The following is a 21,373-nucleotide window of genomic DNA, read 5'->3' on the forward strand; positions in this document are numbered from 1 at the left end:
TTGAATAAAAGTGGTGAGAGTAGACATCCTGGTCTTGTTCCAGACCTTAGGGGAAAAGCTCTTTGTTTTTCCCCATTGACTATGATGTTTTTCATATGTTGAGGTATGTTCCCTCTAGAGGGAAAGGTTAAAGGTTTTCATCATAAGTAGACATTGTACTTTATCAAGTGAATTCTCTGCATTTATTGAAATGATCACATGGTTTTTATCCTTTCTTTTATTCATGTGTTGTATCATGTTGATTGATTTGCAAATCCTGAACTACCCTTGCATCTCAGGAATACATCCCACTTGATTCTGGTGAATGATTCTTTTAATGTATTGTTGGATTCAGTTTGCTAATATTTTGTTGAGACTTTTTCTTTGTTCATGAGAGATATTTGGTAACTATAGAATTCTTAAGATCATGAGTGTTTTTAAAGTAATTTTTATAATTAAATAATTTTTTTCCACTATGGGAAACAGTATGTGGTTCTTCAAAAACTCAACATAGAATTACCATGTGATCCAGCAATTCCATTCCTGGGTAAATACTGAAAAGAACTGAAAGCAGAGACTCAGGTATTCATACAGCCATGTACATAGCAATATTATTCATAGTAGCCAAAAGGTAGAATCAATCCAAGTCTGCATTGATGGATAAATAGCTAAACAGAACATGGTGGTTTATGGTTACAATGTACTATTATTTAGTCCTCAAAAGGAAGGAAATCCTGACACGTGTGATAACATAGATGAAGCTTGAGGACATTGTGCTATATGAAATAAACCAATCATAAAAAGGATAAACCCTGTATGATTCCATTTATGTGAGGTCCCTAGAGTTATCAAATTCATAGAGACAGACAGTAGGATGGTGCTTACAGGGGTTGGGATGGACGGAGGGTGAGTTAGGGCTTAATAGATATGGAGTTTTTCCATTTGGGAAGGTGAAAAAGTCCTGAACATGTATTGTGGAGATGGGTGCACAATCTGAGTGTACTTAACGCCACTGAACTGCACTCTTAGAAGTGGTTAAAATGGTAAATTTTATCACAATAAAAGAAATTTTGGTGGGACTATGGATGAGTTGCATCTTTTCAATTTTTCAGCTTTTAAAAGATACTTCTAGGGGTGCTGGGGTGTGGCTCGGTGGGTTAAGCACCTGCCTTCTGCTTAGGTCATGACCTCAGGGTCCTGGGATAGAGCCCAGGGTCAGGCTCCCTGCTCATCAGGGAGTCTGCTTCTCCTCCCTCTGCCCCTTCTCCCACCCACTCTTGCTCACTCTCTCACTCTCTCTCTCAAATAAATCTTTTTTTTTTTTTTAAAGATACTTCTGATATTTTTCACAACTTTTTTAAATGGGTGAAATCAGCCTAAGCATTTGGCAAGGACTCATTTCACCCTTCCTACTGCCAGAGGTACTCCATCACTGCAAATAATAGGGCTTATAGTGAGGAGGAGATGTGCGAACTCATATGCTGGGCTGTTCGGTAGTGTCTCCATCAGAGAGAGGAACCCTGCAAGCATTTGTGTATAGGAAGTGGTTTGGGGCAGCTAGAGACAGACTCTGGTTTGGGGCAGACCAGCTGACATACAGGTGCTTGTCACATTTGTTTGCATTTGGGGAAAAATCTCACCGGCCCAGATGTTCCTGGGTGCCCCACACTTTAGTGGGGCACAAGGTTACAAGAATACCTAGTTCCAGGGGTCCCAAAACAGACCAAGTTCGGCCACTCAAGCTGTCAAAACCCAAAGACAGAGAAATGAGCAGTGGCGAAACAAGAAAGGAATTAGTTTAGCAAGGCCACCATCGGGAAGACAGCAGACTAGTGTCCCAAAGACTGTCTCCAAAGTGCCGAAAATAGTTCCTGGTTTATAGCAGGAAAATGTGGATAGGTGTGTGCAGGTGGGCAGTGAAGGTTTTATCCTGGGCAGGGTCTTGCTGGCTCAGGGTGGTCCTTACTGCTTCAGGGGGCAGTTTCATTCCCACTAGGGGATGCTTTCCCACAAGGGTCTTTTGCTTGAATTAAGAGACAAACTGAAAAGAAGAATTTAATGAATTACAAAGTACAGATTGAGGTCAAAACCAAGGATGCTGAAGTCCACTTTGAGCACTCTGATGGCATCCCTGTGGCCTTTGAATTGCCAATGTCCATGTGCAGGGCATCACAAGTTCGGGCAGGAGTAGGGATGGACTGCAGTTGGGAGTTCCAAAGTGTATGTTTTTTCCAACACCACTGAGACAGGGAAACTAAAGGGACCCAGTAAAAACTGTTTGGTTTTTTTTTGTTTTTTGTTTTTGGACTCTTTTCCTGCTTCCATTCTTGCTAGGACCTGTTCCTCAGGCTTACACATGCCTCATGGAACAGATATGTGTGTCCTCCTTGTAAAGGTCAAGGAATTAATGGTTTCTTTGGAGGCTTCCAGCACAATAAGGCAGTATCTAAGGAGTGGCCGGTGGTGTCATAAATACTTTCCAAGACCACTGACTCACCAAGACCCCTGGCTCCAGGGCGTAAGTGACTTATGGAGGACACCTAAACATTTGTCTGTATTCCTGGATGCCCAAGAAGACATCAGCACTGAACCACAATCCTCAGTAAAAACCACAGACTCTAAGCAAAGTTGAGATTCAGTCATTTTCCTTTCCAAGTCTCCCAGATGTTCTGTCTATATGTGCTCTCTCTCTGTCTGCAATAAACTCTGCTCTCACTTCCTCTCAGTGCATTTGATTTCTATACTGCACAAAGCCAAGGATCTTCTTGGCTGTCCTGTGGGTCCTCAGACCTGGCCAGCCTGCGTCAACACCAACCAATTAGCCCAATTCTGACTATCTACCTGCAGATAGCACCAGATTGCCTAGGTTATGAGCTCAATCCTCCAAGACTATACCCGCCTGCCGCCCACACACACACCAGTTGCAAGTCCAGGTTGCTTCTGATTGACCAGCGATAGATTGGAGGTTCCCATGACCCCTTCCTTGGCTTTGATTCCTATGCTAGAGCGGCTTGCAGAGATCAGAGAGACGTTTTACCCAGCTTACCAGTTTATTATAAAAGGACAGAACTCGGGAACACTAGGGAGAAGAGATGCATAGGGCAAGGTACGGGGAAGGGGCTCAGAGCTTCCATGCCCTCTCAGCATGTCATTCTCCCCAATTTTCCAGGTGTTCCCCAACCCAGAAGCTCTCCTAGCCCTGTCCTTTTTGGGTTCTTATGAAGACTTCAGTACTCAGGCATGATTGATCAAACCATTGACCATTGATGATTGGTTCAACCTCTAGCTCCTCTTCCCTCTCCAGAGGTCAAGATATAGGACTGGAAGTTCCAACCCTCCCATCACTCCTTGGTTCTGCTGGCAACCAGTCCTCATCCTTAGGTATTATCCAAAAGTCATCTCATTAACAATAAACTCAGATGTACTTGAAAGAAGTTTGTTATGAATATCAAAACACCTTGATCACTCTTGCCAGTTAAGTTAGGAAATTCCAAGGGTTTTTGGAGCTCTGTGCCAGAAATGGGGATGAAGACCAAATATATACTTTTTATTATAAATCAAAATACCTCCATTGGGGATTTCCGTGATGGTTAACTTTACCCATCAATTTCAGTGGGCCATTTTAAACATTGTTTCTGGGTGTGTTTCTGAGGGTGATTCCAGACAGGATTCCCATTTAAATGGATGGCTCTTCTGCAAGTAGGTGGGCATCTGCAATCTCTTGAGATCTCAATCTGTTGAGGTCTAAAAAGACCAAAGGCAGAGGAATAGGAGTTCCCTGTTTCATAGCTCACTGAGCTGGGACACCTCATTTTATCTTTTCCTGCTCTGGAATGGGGATTTACACCACTGTGAGCCTGGTTCTCAGGTCTTCAGACTTGAACTGAATTATGCCTCTGGCTTTTCCAGGCCTCTAACTTAGGGATCCATGAGCCTGCCATAATATATACAGCAACAACATCTATATGTAGACATCTATAGCATTCTCTCTCTCTCTCTCTCTCTCTCTCTCTCTCTATATATATATATATATATATATATACACACACACACACATATATGTACAGATACATCTTCTATTGGTTCTGTTCATTGAGAATGATAAAACACAGAGACTGACATCCCAGCAGAGACCCTGCTGGTGACGCACAGTGGGAAGCAGTGTAAGAAACCAGCATCTCAAGCCCAAGAAGGAACAACAAGCACACTTGGCTTCACCATTGGCGGGCAGAAAGGACTGGTAGGGGCTGTGGCAAACTGGAAAAAACAAGCCCAGCCCCAAGGAGCCTCCAGCTGATTGCTGACACAGAGGTGGTGAGGGCACAGTCACCTGATCTCTTGGTTTCTTTAAGGAAACTGAAAATCTTGATATTTAAATGAAATCTTCCAACTTGTAAAATTTGGTGACAAAGCCAAACATATTTAAAGAGGGCAACTCAAATCTGCACCCCCCACCCCACATGCTCCTTGGAGGAAGCTACTGGAAAGCCTGGGGCAAGAGAGCTCATCATTCAGCTGAGCACTCCTGAACTGGCTTGTGCTAGCCAGGAAGGAAGTCATCTGATTCCCAGGGAGTTCCCAGGGACTACCCAGGGAGAGGCCGTGACTACATTCACAATCTTGAATTTTTAGGGCAACTGAAGCCTGTGCCCATCATGGCCAACTGGTTTCTATTTTAATCATTTTGATGAAAACATCTCACTGTAGACTACACATCTCTGCTTTCTTAAAAAAAAAAAAAAAAAAAAAAAAAAGACTGAACTGGACACAGAAGCCCTTTAAAACATCCAGTTCCTGTGTCTGCCTGAGACATGACCAAAAGGGCCATACTGCTCCATTCATTCCACAGACACCAAGGCTGCCCAACTCCCTGCTGAGCCCCGTGATGGCCCCATTCTGGATGTCAGTTGTCCCTTCTGGCAGGTGGCAGCAGGCTGTGACCCAGGGCAGCTGCCTACTTGCTGGCATGGCTTGGAATGGAACCAAGAGGGGGTCTGAGGCCCATGCACATGGCTGGCCGCCACCTGAGCCATGGCCTGAAGCTGGCCATTGAGCCCTGCCTGGCTGTCCTTAAGGGAAGGTGCTGGATGGGAAAAGAAAGATTGTCCTGGTCTTAACGTTGAACATATCCTCTTTGTTTCTCCATAGGAACAGGGAATGTTCACACAGATACATGTCCCAGGGTGCTTTCATGGAGACTTGTTGACAGTCAATGTAGAGATTTAGTACTGAGCTTGCTGCATATGACAGAAGCCCTCCTGGGATGGCTTTAACAGGTGAGGATGACAGAGTCTGGAGTGGAGCCAGCGAGGCTGGTACAGCAGCTCCATACGCTGCCCAGAGGCAGGGCAGCTCTGCCTTCCCATGGGCATCCTCCATGTGCTTCTGTGGCCCTTGTGGTCACAGCAAGCTTGCTTTGCTTCCAGGCAGCACACCCAAGGTTCTGGCAGAGGGAAGGACCTAGGGCAAAAAGCAATCCAGCCTCACCTGCCCACTTTTGTTAAAGAATATCCGCTTTCTCAGAAGTCCTGAGACTTCCAGCCTCATCTCATGACCAGGACAGGGCCAGTGGTCACTCCTAATCACAAAGCAGCTTTGAAAATCAACTATGTTTTAATGCATATACTACTGCCCAGACAAAATCGGGACACAAGAAAGTGGCCACTAGGGAGGACATAAACAGTGCGGAGTGGTTGAAGACACAGACCCCAGCTAGATTGGTCTCCTCTTTGCAGGTGTGGGGGGGGGGGGGGGCATGGCTCCTTAGACACCCATCCCCCAATCTCTTTCTCAATTCTCTGTTAAGGTGGTCATTTGTCAGTGAGCTCCAGGGGCTGAGTTAATGCCCGTAATTAATGAAAGGGAGATGTGTAGTCAAAGGTGCCCTGCTTTGCACAGTGAGGTCATGGGGCGGGGGTGGGGGGGTTGTCTCCTGGCCTGGACAGCCCGCACATGTGGTAGGGCCACTCAATCTGACTCCCTGCTTGGCTCTGGATGTTTACAGGGGAGGGAGCAGGCCTCAACATCAGTAGGTGGGGTGGGAAGGGAGGAGAAGAGGGGCAGGAGATTCATCCCTTCACTTGGCTGCTTTTTATAACCTGGGTAAGAATAAAGCAGAACCACAGTCCTTTGCTGAGATGCAAGTGTTACACTCTGTTATATAGCATAGAAAACTGAGGTTTGGGGGCACCTGGGTGGCTCAGCGGTTAAGTGTCGCCTTTGGCTCAGGTCGTGATCAGGTCCTGGGATCGAGTCCCGCATCAGGCTTCCCAGAGCGAGCCTGCTTCTCCCTCTGCCTGTGTCTCTGCCTCTCTCTGTGACTCTCTTGAATGAATAAATAACATCTTTTAAAAAAAAGAAAACTGAGGTTCAGAGAGGCCATGATCTCCAAGGTCCTGGCAGGCAGGATTAGGAAAAAGCTAAGGATTGCCAGGCCCCCACATCCACCTACTAGTTTAGGAGAAATTTTTATTTTTATTTTTTTTAAATAATAAATTTATTTTTTATTGGTGTTCAATTTGCCAACATACATACAGAATAACACCCAGTGCTCATCCCGTCAAGTGCCCCCCTCAGTGCCAGTCACCCATTCACCCCCACCCCCCTCCCTCCTCCCCTTCCATCACCCTTAGTTCGTTTCCCAGATTCAGGAGTCTTTATGTTCTGTCTCCCTTTCTGATATTTCCCACACATTTCTTCTCCCTTCCCTTATATTCCCTTTACTATTATTTATATTCCCCAAATGAATGAGAACATACACTGTTTGTCCTTCTCCGATTGACTTATTTCACTCAGCATAATACCCTCCAGTTCCATCCACGTTGAAGCAAATGGTGGGTATTTGTCAGAGAAATTCTTATTTTATAAAAGAAACACACCCACACACTGGACTCCAGAAAGCAACATTTGGCCCGTATAATCCTTTTCCATTAAATAAATTAACATAAACTAATAAATCAAAGTTTTGAGTCTTGGCTTTTTATTTCTAAAGCCTAATTAATTACAAAGGAAAGGGGAAGTCTTGTCCAATCACTGTGTTGTATGCCTGAAACTAATGTAAGATTGTGTGTCAACGATACCTCGATTTAAAAAAAGGAAAGGGGATGTCTCACTGGTTGCTAAGGACAGGGAAGCAGTCCCCCAGCCCCTGCCCCCTCCTAACCCCATCTCCCAGGCCTGGTCCCTTAAGATCGCAGGGTGATGCCATGGTTGCCTGGATTGGAGGGAGGAGCTAAAAGTCCCCTCCCCAAAGGGGCTTGTTCTGATTGGCCTGGGTCCCACTGTGTGAGCTCACTCCAGGGTACGCTCCTCTGGCATCAGAGGGTAGCGCTCTCTTTGGGGATCTTTCTCCCCACTCTCTCACACCCCCACCCACTGCTACCTTGTATCCTTCTCCTGCCTTGGTCTCAGCTCAAGGGGCTAGGTGGTCACAGGGGGGAAGCCTCTCACACCCAAAGCCTGCAGCACCCCAGAGGATTAGGACATTAGGCAACCAGAAGTCAAGCCCTAAAAGTAGGGGAATCCTTAAAAAGGGAAGGGTGTCTACCAAAAGGAAGGTCTGGAAAAGCATGACCACATAATTCCCTTAGCTTGGGGGCTTTGCATCTGAGACTGGGCTATGGATCCAGCCAGTACCAGAGTCAGGGATCTGAGGGAGGGGTGCGAGAACGCAGCCTCAGGCCCAGTAGGACTCCTGCAGGACACCTGGTCCCAAGCAGAGTCCGGAAGGCACTCCCTCTGAAGGGACTGAGCTGCATTTTCTTGAGCTTCTTGCTGTGCCAGCCATGGGGGTGCCCCTCCTCTCTCCTCCCCCCACCCCGCCCCCACAAAGTACCATGGAGTCTATAGTGCAGAGCCCCACCCCCATCCATGGCCACCCTGCCCATGAACCTTCCATGGCTTCTTTCCTTTCTTTCCTAATCCTTTATTTCCTAATCCCTGTCTTCCTCCCTGGGCACTCTGAGCCCAGGGCTTAGCCATGTTCCTTGGGTTCACAGCTGGAGGCACCAAGGTCCAGAAAGAACGTGACAGCTAGACAGGCCAGCAGACCGAAAAGCAACTGTATGTGTGGTTGGAAGGCAGACAGGAGGCAGAGTGGTTGATAAAAACCAGGCCAAAGGAAACCCTGCTCCCCTGGTGGGAGAAGGAATGGCAGGGGCTTTGAAGGGACTTGATTGATGCCCAGTATTTGGGGCATGCACCCCCCCCGCCCCAGAAGATCCTGGAGTCAACTCTGTGGTGGGCTGGAGGATTTGGGCCTGGATAAGACTTTCGCTGCCCCTCCAGGGTTCCCAGAGGTCACAGACAAACGGTCCCATCTCTTCTGGTCTCTGCTGGCTCGTTTGTAAAATAAAATGCCCATGGTAGCGGCACACCCTCCAGGGTGTTGTGAGGCCAGATGAGGGCTCATGTGTGAAACCATGAAGCCAGGAGACCAGGGTGTATAGTGACAGGTGCGGTGTGGCTGTGAGGTGGGGATAGGGATGAAGGGGGGACAAGGGATCCAAGGATCTCAGGGCCGCAGGGCCTGTGAGAGCACACGCTCATCTGCCACCTCATGCGGGAGGGTCACCACCAGGCCCTCATCATCCTGCATCGTCTGGCGGATGATCTCGTAGGCCTTCTGGTTCCCAGCCCAACAGCGCCGAGCCACCTGTGGCAGGGTGGGGAGAGGGCCGGCAGGGGTCAGTCTGAACACCCTGCTGCTGGGCTGCAAGTCCCTGCCCTCATTGGCTTCAGGGACCCTCCTTGTGCTGCGTGGGGCCCTGGCATCTCCCCGCCCCCCAGCTCAGACCCCCCTCTCCTGGCTGGACCGCTTATGTAGCCGCCTCTCCCATCTGAGACCGGCCATCCCTTGACCCAGCCTACTCCATGTCCAAGAAAGACCTGGCCTCCTTGCCAGGGCCCCAGGCCAGGTGTCTGGGAACCATCCTTAGGGAATCCGCCTCCATCTCAGCTCCGCCTTAGAATCTCTCTCCAGTCCTCCCCTTCTCTCCACCTCCTTCCTCAGGGCTTCCCCGGCCTCCCTGCTGCCATGCTTGCCTCTCCCTCCTTCCCCTCACTGGTTTGCAGCCCTTGGGGTGAAGACTACCCCCTTGCTGGGCGCCCCTGTGGAGTTAGCCCCTCCAGGGACCTCTTACCCTCTCTCTTATGCTCACCCCCTGACCGAACATCCAGCTGTGTGGGCTCCTGCATGCAGAACCCCTCTCCTTACCCTCCCATCTGCCAGCACACATCCCCCCATTACCACTGCCCCCCACCCCTTCTCGTGGCCTGTGAAGTGGTCATAGGCAGGAGTGGGCCCCCACGGGGACACACGCACATGTGCACTCCAGAGAGGGTGACAGCTGCCTGGCCTTGCAGAGCTGCCCACTCTGACCTGACTGACTTCAGAGAGGCTAGAAAGAAAGCACTTTAAAAGGAGGAGCTCAGCATCAGCATCAGCATCTTCTCACTGGGAAAGAAGCCCCCCTCCCCATGCAGACAGAAGCTGCCCTGGAGGAGTAGGGTCAGAGGCAGGAAGACACAAAAGAGAGCCAGCAACAGCCCCCAAAAATGCAGGGAGAGATCCAGCAGCAGCTGGAGAGGAGACAACAGTAAGCAGGAGCAGTGGGACTGTTTTCTGGGCAAGAAGGAAGCAGAGTCTCTCTCAGGTCTGCAGCGAAGGCCAGTGGAAAGGCCTGGGTGTGACTTACTCCATTGGAGACATCCCAGCTGAGCATCATTTTGGCCTTCTGCTCAGCCTCCTGGGTCCCGTCCAACACAAGGCCAAATCCTCCATTGATCACCTCCCCCCTGCAAGAGGCAGAGACATTTCCAGGTCACTCTCCAGGCTTGCCCCCTGCCTGGAGCACACAGCAGTGCACACACATTTTGGAAACCCATTGGAAGCATTGGCTCAGGAGGGCGGTGTGGCTGGCCCCTCCAGCCCAGGAAGCCGTTGGCCCTCTCCCAGCCTGGGGATGCAGGACTCACTGGGCTCTGCACTCCCCACTTGCCCCTCCATGCTTTACCCCATCCACTCCACACTCACCATCAGGACCCTCTACCATGTCCCCTCCCATAGGTGACCTTCTCTGCGGTTCTGAGTGCATCCCATAAAGATACGCTTCCTCGGTGCGGGGGGGGGGGGGGGGGGCTCTTGTGCAGCTCAATTCAACTGTCATCCTCCCAGATTTCTCTTTACTCTCTTTATTTTCTTTACCTCTTCTTTCAGCTTGCTTTAGGTGTATTTTGGGGTCCTGATAACTTGATTTGAAGGCTGAGTTCCTTTATTTTCAGTATTTGTTTTCTAACGAACAGATTTCCCTTAGTACCATTTGGATCACCCCACCTCACAGACATGATATGACCACGTGTTCATTCATTTCTTCAAAAGGTGTTGTGTGATCTTAGTTAAGCGTGCTAATGCCATCCAACTTCTCACATTTGCCCTGCAGTTCCAGCCATCAGCTGAGAGTGCCCTCTCCTTCCTGGCACTCCTGGCTCCTCATCCTCACCCCTGGTGTCACAATCAAGGCCTACACTGGGCCTGGCTGCCGTTCCTGCTCAGTTAGCATCACTACACCTCTCATAGCCCCTTGTGTTACATACTTAGGAAATGCTCTCCCCACTGGTCGGCACTTGCCAGGACTTTACTGCCCAATGCGAACTCCTGAGAACATAGCATCTGGCCTTTCAGTCCCAACTCCCAGCAAATTTGCTCTTTCTCCTTCCTCCACCCAAAAGGTGCACCTAGCTTCCTCAGCCCTAATCCTTCAGGCCTATGGGCTTCTCTGCCCGGTTTGGGCTCTACTGACAATTTCAGCCAGTTCCCACCAAGAAGGTGGGGAGCCCTCTGCCGCAGGAGCCAGCTGTACACCCCACTCCAGGTGTGGAAGCTGAGCCCTTCCCTGCCCTCAGCGTGTGTGCCCACAGCTGGGCAGCCCTGTGCCAACCAGCAGGCTCCTGTCACATCATCCACCAGCCTCCGAGTGGATCCAAGGTCATCATTGGTCACCTGTCAGGGGCTGATGTTGGATGACAGAGAGGAAAGCAGATGCCAGCCAGTGTCACCAAGCAAGGACTTCAGTGTGTCCTTCAACAAGAGAGGACTTTTGGAGATTAGAACTTCATCTTCTGTTTTGGGGGCCTGAAGCCCAGACTGCTAGAGAGCAAAGCCGCTCAGCTCCATGTGACCTCAGCCATCCCTACCCATGGAGGCACCTCGGCACACTGAGCCCAAGAAGACAGACGATAAAGGCAGCATCACCATCAGCAGAGCACATGGGGCTGCTCACAAATGGAGTTGGGACAACAAGCTGTCCCCTTGAGAAAACCAGAAAAGTAGAGCCCTATGTCACATAAAGAAAAATTCATGCCAAATGTACTAAAGGAAGAAAAAGTCAAAAGCATATGATAAATAAAGTTTAGAAGCATGTTTTTATGTTTTTTCTTAACTTGGGAAGGAGAAGGTATGTCTTCTAAAGCAACATTTAAGGGGGCACCTGGGTGGCTCAGCAGTTGAGCGTCTGCCTTTGGCGCAGGGTGTGATCACGGGGTCCTGGGATTGAGTCCCCCATCGGGGTCCCTGCCTGGAGCCTGCTTCTCCCTCTCTCTCTCTCTCTCTCTCTCTCTCTGTCTTTCATGAATGAATAAATAAAATCTTAAAAAAAAAAAAAGGATAACATTTATCGGAGGCATGCCACTGCCAGGCACTGCTCGGGGTCCTCTAGAGGTAGCTCTTGGCAGGTTAGCACATGCATTTAGCCCAGTCCTCCTGCAAAAGTAGCTTGTTCTGAAACCTAGATAGCATCTATTTCTTACAGGGGACTGTTGTGGCTGTCAGATGAGTTAGCATGTAACTCTAGAAGCATGTAACGTTGTATACGTTAGCCATTCACTGTTTAATCTTCACCACCAGCCTATAAAGCAGTTGCGTTATTATGACCATTTTGTCAATAAAAAACGAAGCTCAACAAATTTGTGCAGAAAAATTGACTTCAGAATCCATGCTCTCAATTTTGCCACAAAACTACACACCCCTGCTGCACTGGGGAGTGGGGGAGGGTCAAGGAGATTTATGTGCACAGACAGTGCAGTGAGCAACACAAGCCCTGAATACTTAGAGTGATCCTTGGGCCAGCAGAAGCAGCATCACCAGGAGCCAGATTCGCTAAATCTATGCCCCACTCCAGACCTACCAGTCACACTCTGCATTTTAATAAGCTCTCCAAGGGGTTCCCATGCACATGCAAGTTTGAGATGCTCTCTGACATCGCTTAGTGAGGACAAAATGTTGGTATCAGGATAAGGATGGCAGACCAAATATATGTATTTATTCCTCAAAGATGTGGACTCCCTAGGCTGTATCTTGCTGTGAGGTCACAAGGAACATCTGAGGGTAACAGAGGGACCATGAAAACATGGACTGAGAAGTCTCAACACCCAACAGTGAAGCCCTGTCCCTTCCAATAGCTCACAGAATTGGCCACACCCTCTCTACAAGGACAGGAGGCGGGAACTGCATTTACTGAGCAGACCAGCCAGCCTAAAACCAGAGACTGACCACTGACCTCTCCTGCTCTGCAGCCCATGGCCCAAAGGTGCATGCACACACTGTGTGTGGGCGCCCTCTCTAAATACAAGCAGACAGCAAGGACCACTGGACAGACAGCATGAGGACAGACTTCAAGCAAGCAACCAATGAGTGAAAATATCAGTGAGGGTGACAAAACATGAGTGACACCTAACTCTGGGAAATGAACAAGGGATAGTGGAAGGGGAGGTGGGCGGGGGGTTGGGGTGACTGGGTGATGGGCACTGAGTGGGACACTTGGTGGGATGAGCACTGGGTGTTATGCTAAATGTTGGCAAATTGAACTCCAATTAAAAAAAAAAAAAGCAGGGATCCCTGGGTGGCGCAGCTGTTTGGCGCCTGCCTTTGGCCCAGGGCGCGATCCTGGAGACCCAGGATCGAATCCCACATCGGGCTCCCGGTGCATGGAGCCTGCTTCTCCCTCTGCCTGTGTCTCTGCCTCTCTCTCTCTCTCTCTGTGACTATCATAAATAAATAAAAATTAAAAAAAAAAAAAAAAGCAAGCAACCAGAAAGAGGGGCTCCAAGAAGATAGAGGAAGAGGAAGATAGCACACACCCGATGCGGACTGTCTTGGAAACGTAAGCGCTCTAAAACAGGGAGACAATAGATGTAAAAACTGAGAGCAAGGGCACCTGGGTAGTTCAGTCTGGTAAGCAACTGCCTTCAGCTCAGGTCATGATCTCAGGGTCCTGGGATCAAGTCCTGTATCTGGCTCCCTGCTCAGCAAGGAGTGTGTCTCTCTTTCCCCTGCTCCTGCTCTCTCTCAATAAATACAAACCAAGAAATAGCAGACAGAGCTCATAACTTAGAAATGGATTTGTATAGAACAAAGAAAAAAAATTAGCTGACAAGTTGAAAGATATTTCCTCCTGGAGCCAGAACGGTTGAGGCTGAAATTTTTTCCCCTGCTGATTTCGCAGTCAGACTTGCAGGAGTATCGGACAGATTAAATTATGTGGGTGTGTGAGCATGATGGAGTCCAAGGTGAATTTGAGGCACTTTCTGAAAGAGCCCCCGGGGACAGCCAGAATCCAGGTGTTGGCACCAGCATGTGGCCCTCCCGCAGTCCTGTCTGCAGACCCTGGGGAGAGCCAGGGGGTGGGAGCAACTTGGGAATTGGTGGGGAACATTCCATCTCTTGGGAGCACCTTATTCAGGGGGTCCTGCCCCAAGGCCCTCATGTCACTGATGCTTTCTGAGGCCAGCTCTGCTCTCACCCCTCCAGCCCTCTGTGGCTCTGGGCAATGACAGGTGACTCCTGGGGGATGACAGATCTGGGTTCAGATCCTGGCTCTGCCACCAGCTGTGGCCTTGGGCATGTGACCCAACCTCATCCTCTTCACCTCCAGCACCAATTCAGCAAATCCAGTGACAAAATGTCAGGTGCCCCACAACCAGGCACTCTCCGTCCTGTTTTCTCCAGCCCACATATTGGAAAGAACATGCACTGCCGTCACACTTTCCATTCATTAGAGCCGCCTGACTGGGCTACAGCTCGGAATTCCGGCCTCGAAGCCTGCCCATCACAATGCTCTGGGAAGCTCCAGTGCTGGGGACTTGGCCCTGGAGGGCAAGGCCGGCTCCGCTCGCCAGAACGGGCTCAGAGGTCAGTTCCGAGCCTGCCAGGAGCTGCCCTCCTCCCCAGAGCCACAGCACCCCCTGCTGCCCCCACGGCTAGCAGTCCACCTTGGCTAGAGCCCAGACCTGACAGCTTCCCAAGGTCTGAGGAGAGGCCAGGCCTCGGTCGGTCGGCTGCAGCTCATTAACCTCCTGGTGCCTCAGTTTCCTCATCTGTAAAATGTATTTTCTTCTAAGATTAGGTGAGAGAGTAGATTCAAAAATTTTAGCGAATGCTTGCCACATCGCCTGTATATGATAAATATTAGTCATTTATTATTTGTGGACGTGATAATTGTGATTTAGAATAAGAAATATTTGGTCTTCGTCCCATTTCTGGCACAGAGCTCCTAAAGCACTTGGAATTTTGTCAGCATTGAGAGCGGTTAAAGTGTCCTTCGTAAAAATAAATAAATAAATAAATAAAATAAAGCATCCTTTGTTATGTTAACGAGGTGACTCTCGGAGGGCCTCTGAGGAGTGGGGGGTGGGTACTAGTTTCCAGCAGAGCCAACCTTATCATTACAGGATTGGCATGCTCAGTCCCACTCCCAGGCCTCCAGGGAGGGAGAGGGGCTGGAGGTTGATTCCAGGGGTCAATAATCTAGTCAGTCATGCCTAAATAATGAAGCCTCCATGAATACCTAAAAGGACAGGTTTGGAGAAGGTCTAGGTTGGGGAACCAGTTCCACGTGCCACTGTGCCAGGCCCCAAACTCTGCAAGGACGGAGGATGCTTTGTTTGGGGTCTCTCCCTATGTATCTCTTCATGAGGCTGTTGGCTTGTACCCTTTGCTATCCTTTGTAATAAAGTGGTAATCTAGTGAGGGTAGTGGTTTCCTGAGTTCTGTGAGCTGCTTGAGCAAATTAATGGATCCCAGGGAAGCTATTGATTTGTAGCCAGTCGGTCAGATGCACAGGTGACAACCTAGACTTGCAACTGGCACCTGAAATGGTGTCATCCTTGTGGGACCAGGCCCTTACCCTGTGGCATCTGGTGCCATCTCTGAGCAGATAGTATAAGAATAGAGTTGACTGTGTCAGAGAATTGCCTGGTGGTGTGGGAAGGCCCCCACGTGTTAGAATTAGGGGTGCAGAATTATAGCAGATAGTTGCCTTCACATTGGAATGGCAACTATCAGCCTCCCACAAACCCCAATTTCTTCATGGCACAGACTAGAAACAGGCCTGCCAGGGCAGACCCGTAAGCCAGGGCCCCAGGAGAGCCCAGAATCCAGGTCTCCCGCCTCCCAGCCCAGCTGCCCTGGCCCAAGATGGCACTGAGAATTCCTGGGAAAACATCTGTGAAAGCAAAGGGAAAACTGAGATGATAAGCATAGGTACGGTTCTTACAGCCTTTGTGTCCCACGTGACAGGTGAGGCCCTGAAAGGTAGAGTGGCTGGGCCATGTCCTGTGATTTCCAGTTCACACGAGGAACATCACAGCAAAGCCATTAGCAGAAGGAGCTCAGGGGAGGCAGGGCCCAGGATCACGAGGGAATTCCCAAGACCTCTACACCAGCCCACACCCACAGCACCCAGTTCTCCAAAAACCTTACCAGCCGACACCCCCGCCATTATGAAGAGCGACCCAGGTGGCACCTCGAAAGGCATCTCCCACGAAGTTCTGCACAGCCATGTCTGTGGAAACAGAGGCCACCACCCATCACTCCCTGAATGAGGCGGGCTGGGGGCCTGAAGGTGAGATAGGGAACAAAGGACAGACTCTCGAAACAGCAATAGCTTATGTTTGCAGAGCTAAGCAAAGCCAGAGGAGTGACAAGTACCTGAGTCCTTCCGTATAGTTACACTCTGGCACTGAATGCCAAAGTGCTCCTGAAGCAGAAAGCATGGAAGAATTAAAGGGGTGGTGGTACCGATTTTAGCTCATGGATACAGAGAGCCAAAGAGAGGCACTTTGACCTTTAAAACAAAGCAAAACCAATAAGGGTGGAGGACAAACTACAAATTAATGACTGTCCTTGACCCAATCAGAGAACTGAGGCTCCACAGCAACTAAGTAATTCCGATCTGGGGAGATACAGGCCCTTGCACAGGGAAACAGAACCCAAGGTCGTCACCTTACATGTGTGTCTAACAAATTGCTAAAGGACAAGCATAAGCTTGCCTGAAACCTTGAGGCCCCTGGGACATAGATAAAAGGGGGTGTGTGTGTCCTAGCAAGCTCTTCCTCCAAAAACCCAAGCAGGTACTCCCAGAGAAGATCAGAGACAATCCTACGACCACTCTCCTCCTTATGCTGGGCAGCGAAATGGGAGAAATGCATCTCTAGAACCTGATAAAGACCAGGAAACATTCTCCCCTCGGGCCTCCTGAGATGTCACGCCCGACCATGTCTTGGCTTTACCTCACTGAATCTGATTTTAGGCTTCTGACCTTCAGAGCTGTGAGAGAATACATTTGTGTTGTTTTAAGCCATTGAGTTTGCAGTACCTTGTTAAAGTGGCCATAGATATGAATATAAACTATATTAATATCAGGGAGTTGGAGCAAGGAATATAACTAGGGACAGAGAGGAACATTACATAATGATAAAGATGTCAGTTCTCCAAGAAGATATCAGAAACCAAAATGAGCATGCACCTAACTGCAGGGATTGATTGATTGGTTTTTAAAGATTTTATTTATTTATTCATGAGAGAGACACACACACAGAGGCAGAGACACAGGCAGAGGGGAAAGCAGGCTCCCTGTGGGGAGTCCAATGCAGGACTCAATCCCAGGACCCTGGGATCATGACCTGAGCCAAAGGCAGATGCTTAACTTCTGAGGCACCCAGGCGCCCCTAACAGCAGAGGTTTAAAATACTTGGAGCAAAGATAGGTAACTCCTGAAAGGAGAGACAGACAAATCAGCAAACACAGGAGATTTCACCACTCTCTCTAATTTGCAGAATAATTAAGCAGAAAATCAGTAAGGATCCAGATGACCAGAACAGCATTATCAACCAACCTGACCTAACTGATATCTGTAGAACCCACCAAATAACAGCAGAACATATGTTCTTCTCAAATGCACCAAGATAGACCATATTCTGGGCACAAAACAACCCTGAACGAATTTAAAAGAAGAGACAAATATAAAGTAAGTTCTCAGACCATAATGGAATTAAACCTGAAGTCAGTAAGAAAGTATTTGAAAAATCTCCTGAAACATAGAAATTTAAAAAGATACTTCTAGGGGTGGCTGGGTGGCTCAGTTAAATGTCCTACTCTTGATTTCAGCTTAGGTCATGATCTCAGGTTAATGAGATTGAGCCCTGTTTTGAGCTCCATGATGAGAGTGAAGCCTGCTTAAGATTCTCTCTCTCTCTCTCTCTTTCTCTCTCTACCCCTCTGCCCCTCCCCACACACACACACCTCTTTTTCTAAAAAAAAAAAGTTTAAATTAATTGATTAAAAAAGATACCTCCAAGTAACCAATGAATCCAAGAGGAAGTCTTATGGGAAATTAACAAATATTTTGAACTGAAAGAAAATGAAAATATATAAAAATTTGCAGGATGCAGCTAAAGCAGCTAAAAAATTCAGAGCATTAAATACTTATGTCAAAAAAAAAAAAGATTTCAAATCAGTAACCTCAGCTTCTGTTTTATGAAGCCAGAGAAAGAAGAGCAAGTTAAACCCAAAGCCAGTAGAAGGAAGATTAGAGCAGAAATCAATGAATTTGGAATCAGAATAGCAATAGAAAAAAATGAATGAGACTAGAAACTTCTTTCTGGGGGAAGATCAATACAGTTGATAAATTTCTAGCCAGACTCATCAAGAGGAAAGAAGACACAAATGACCAATATCAGGAATGACAGAGGAGACATCACAACTGACCCCATAGACATTAAAAAGATAAAGGTATACAACTTTATACCTATAAATTTGATAACTTATATGAAATATATCAACTCCTTGAAAAAATGATACAAATGGGGTTCCTGATGGTCCCCCTCTTTTCCTTGGGATCCCATCCATGATGGAAGGAGCCCCCAAGTGCTGGGAATGAGCAAGCTATGCCAGGACTAGAATCCAGCAGCCTCTGTGATGGTTATAACTGTAGTGGGCTTAGAAGCAGAAGAGTAACAGCAGCCATAGCAGATAATCTTCATTGAGTGCTGCCTGCAGGATATTAATTGATTTCATTCTTCATCTCTGAAGTAGGTGCTATTATTTCCATTTTACATATGAGTAAATTGAGGCTCAGACTTTAAATGCCTTGCTGAAGACCGCCCAGCAAGTGACAGGATCAGGTGCACACCCAAGTCTAGGGCATCCAACTGTCCCATTTTGCCTGGCACTAGCCCAATTTAAAACCAGAAATCCCAGTTCCCAGAAACACCTGTGTGCTGGGCTGGTCACCCAATGCCAAGTCTCTCAGATGCCAGAACATTTTTTTTTTTTTTTGGAGCCTTATGACTGAATAAATGAATCTATTGATTTTTAAACAAAATCAAATCCAACATTAACAAAATTTTGTTAGACTTTTTTGTCTTCCTCACCTGCACAGAAGGCAGAGCCATCATAAATGTTGGAGGTCTCCCTAAAGGGGCTGTCTGTGCCACTCACGTCATGGTGGTCTCGGCTCAGGACCACTGGTGCCTGCAGCAGGGAAGGTTATGAGATGTCAGCAATGGTGTCCACCATAGCTTCCCGGCACACACCGGGAGCCCTTTGGGTCCCTCTTCCTGGAAACAGACCTTCTTCAACAAGAGGAAGCATAGGTGTTTCTGATGGCTTCCTATCCCTACTAACAGATCTCACAGGGTGGGTCCTTTCTCTGTGAAGGCCACCCGTGCCCTATGCCTGCGTTGGTGCCCTGGGCAGTCTCGACAACTCTATCCAGAGAGGTATGCCTATTTCATGGACAGGAAAGTGAGGTCCAGTGAGGAGAAGAAACTTGCCCAATGCCCTAGAGCTGGAGAGTGGACAGGCTGGGACTGATCCGCATGCGGTATGCTAGAGGCTGGGCTTTCCCCTGCGTCTGCGCTCTAAGAAAAGGGGCAGACAGACAGCCCTGGTGAAGGCTGAGTGGGGCCGTGGCTAAGGACAGGTCCACAGGGCTCCTTGTGCAGGAAGAGGTGCCTTGCTGGAAGGGAAACTCCCCTTGCTTTGAATGGGAGGCTCTCTTCTCCTTTCCTTGAACAAACAGGCCAAGCTTGCTCTTCACATGTGCTCTGAACTGCCAACCCCCAGGCATTCTAGCATCTTCCAGGTATTCAGTCTCAGTTCTTCACCAGCAACTCAGAAGGTCTGTTCTGACCACCTCATCTAAGGTCACCACTCAACCCTACCCCATCTAAAGTCACCACTCATTCCCACCCCTTCACCCCCACCCTATTCACCCCTACCCATCCAAAGTCACCACTTGCCCCCACCATGTCACCCTTCCTTGACATCTCTAAGCCAGCACCCCACCCCATCACCCACATTCAGTTTCTTGTTATGTTCATCACCATCTCATTTCCCTCTGAATTTATGCCTTTGTCCTGCATCATCAGTTTCCCTTCCCTAGTGAGTAGATGAGGCCAGATCCTGTCTATTTTGCTCTCTGCCACTGGTCCCCAGTACCTCAGGACAAACCTGGCATGGAGGAGGTGCTCAATCAAGCAGGTAGAATGAATGGCTTTCTGTGCCAACCAGGCCTAACACCTGGATATGAGGGTGCCTGGAGAGATGTCCTGGCAGGCTGCCCATCCTCCGGAGCGCATGGAGCAGGGTGCTCTGGAAGCGCTCCCTGAGATGGGCTGGGGGCTGCTGTCCTTGCTGCCACCAGAACCAGCCACCAGGACAGGCTTCACGTTCTTTCAACCTGATTTCCCTTTCATATCTGATCATTAACACTGCCACTCCCAAACATGGGGATACCAGCAAGAACTCTGTGCATGGGCCTACAGAACAGAAGCAAGAGTGCCCTCCAAACCAGTGTGCCCAGAGTTCTGTGTCCTCCACGTGGGCCGGCTGACTGCGGGGAATGTGGGAGAAAGCCAGGGAAGTTTGTCATGGTTTATAAAAATATAATTTTTAAAAAAAGATAATTCAAGAACTGATGACTCGCTTGATCCTCATACCTAGGCTTTGAGGTTAATATTATTCTCTTGTCACAGAAGATGGCTCAGAGAGGGCATCTGACTCGCCCAAGATCACACAGCAGGGAACATACCAGAGGCTGGGTTTGAGAACAGGCCTTATCACTCCTGGTCCCCAGTTACCTGCCCCTCCTCTGACACTAACACAGAGCACGGGGCCTTAGGGAAAGATGAGAAGGAGCCTACAAGGAGGCCTCCTGCCTGCAGCACAGGACTGGTCACCTTGATCTTCCCACGAGCGATGGCTTGGTTGAAGGCCACAGCGATGGCCACACGGCCTTTTTGGTCTGAGTACAATATCCTTGCCTGGGACCCCACCACCTGCAGAGAAAAGGTAGAGAAGAAGCACCTCAATGGCCTAGGGACATGCCATGGGTGACTTGGGTAACAGGTCCACCAGCAGCCAGATGGGCCCCTCTAGGGAGGTCCTGGAGGACCCCAAGGTGTATGGTAGCTCTATGGTCTGCGGGCCTGAGGTGGGCCCTCATGTCCAGTCCACTAGGCTGCCACGCCAACTCCCTGCATGTCCACATGCAGTCTGGGCCCCCAGACATCCCTCTGAGATGCAGCGCCTCCAGGGTTAACCCCAGGAGGAGGCTCCAAGATCCTGACTCCAGGGATGTTACCTCATATCCCTGCTTGAGTCCTTCCAATAAAAATAATATTATTTTTATAATTAATGCAAATTTGGATTGTGCCTGGCACAACTACAAGTACTCTGCACCTTCACCCATTAGTGAATGTGTAAGGAAGGTGCTAATAATCCTCATCCTGGGTTCCACTTTATGGATGAGAAAACTGGGGCACAGAGGCTGAGTGACCTGCACACGACCACATGGGTGGTAGGTGGCACAGCCGAGCACCTGTGGACACACTCACCAGGATGCAGCCCCTCAGGATGGTAAGACAGGTCGCTCCCAGGAATCCTTGTGTGGTACAGTGGTCTCAACCAGGATGACATGTGGCAACAACTGGAGACACGTTTGAGTGCTGCCAGCATGGGGGTGGTACTGCCAAACATCCCACAACATTCCCCCGTGATAAGGTCATATTCAGCCCCCAGGCCCTGGCACAGGTATTGCACCCCCAGGTTCACAGCAGC

The 21,373-nt window shown here is 48.9% G+C and overlaps 1 protein-coding gene across 2 annotated transcripts in view; it reads right to left on the reverse strand.

Moving 5' to 3' along the window:
- Nucleotides 1-6,941: 6,941 nt before the first annotated feature.
- Nucleotides 6,942-21,373, reverse strand: part of UROC1 (urocanate hydratase 1) — a 40,978-nt gene continuing 26,546 nt past the window's right edge. For both annotated transcript variants that reach the window (XM_025447852.3, XM_025447856.3), the window contains exons 16-20: nt 20,494-20,592; nt 18,685-18,784; nt 15,734-15,815; nt 9,675-9,774; nt 6,942-8,632 (exon numbers count right to left, since the gene is read on the reverse strand). In XM_025447852.3, the coding sequence (XP_025303637.2) occupies nt 8,492-8,632; nt 9,675-9,774; nt 15,734-15,815; nt 18,685-18,784; nt 20,494-20,592 (522 nt within the window). In that variant the 3' untranslated portion in view covers nt 6,942-8,491. The remainder of the gene's footprint in view (nt 8,633-9,674; nt 9,775-15,733; nt 15,816-18,684; nt 18,785-20,493; nt 20,593-21,373) is intronic.

The sequence above is a fragment of the Canis lupus genome, chromosome 20 (genome assembly GCF_003254725.2).
Source record: "Canis lupus dingo isolate Sandy chromosome 20, ASM325472v2, whole genome shotgun sequence".
NCBI classification, from domain to species: Eukaryota; Metazoa; Chordata; class Mammalia; order Carnivora; family Canidae; genus Canis; species Canis lupus.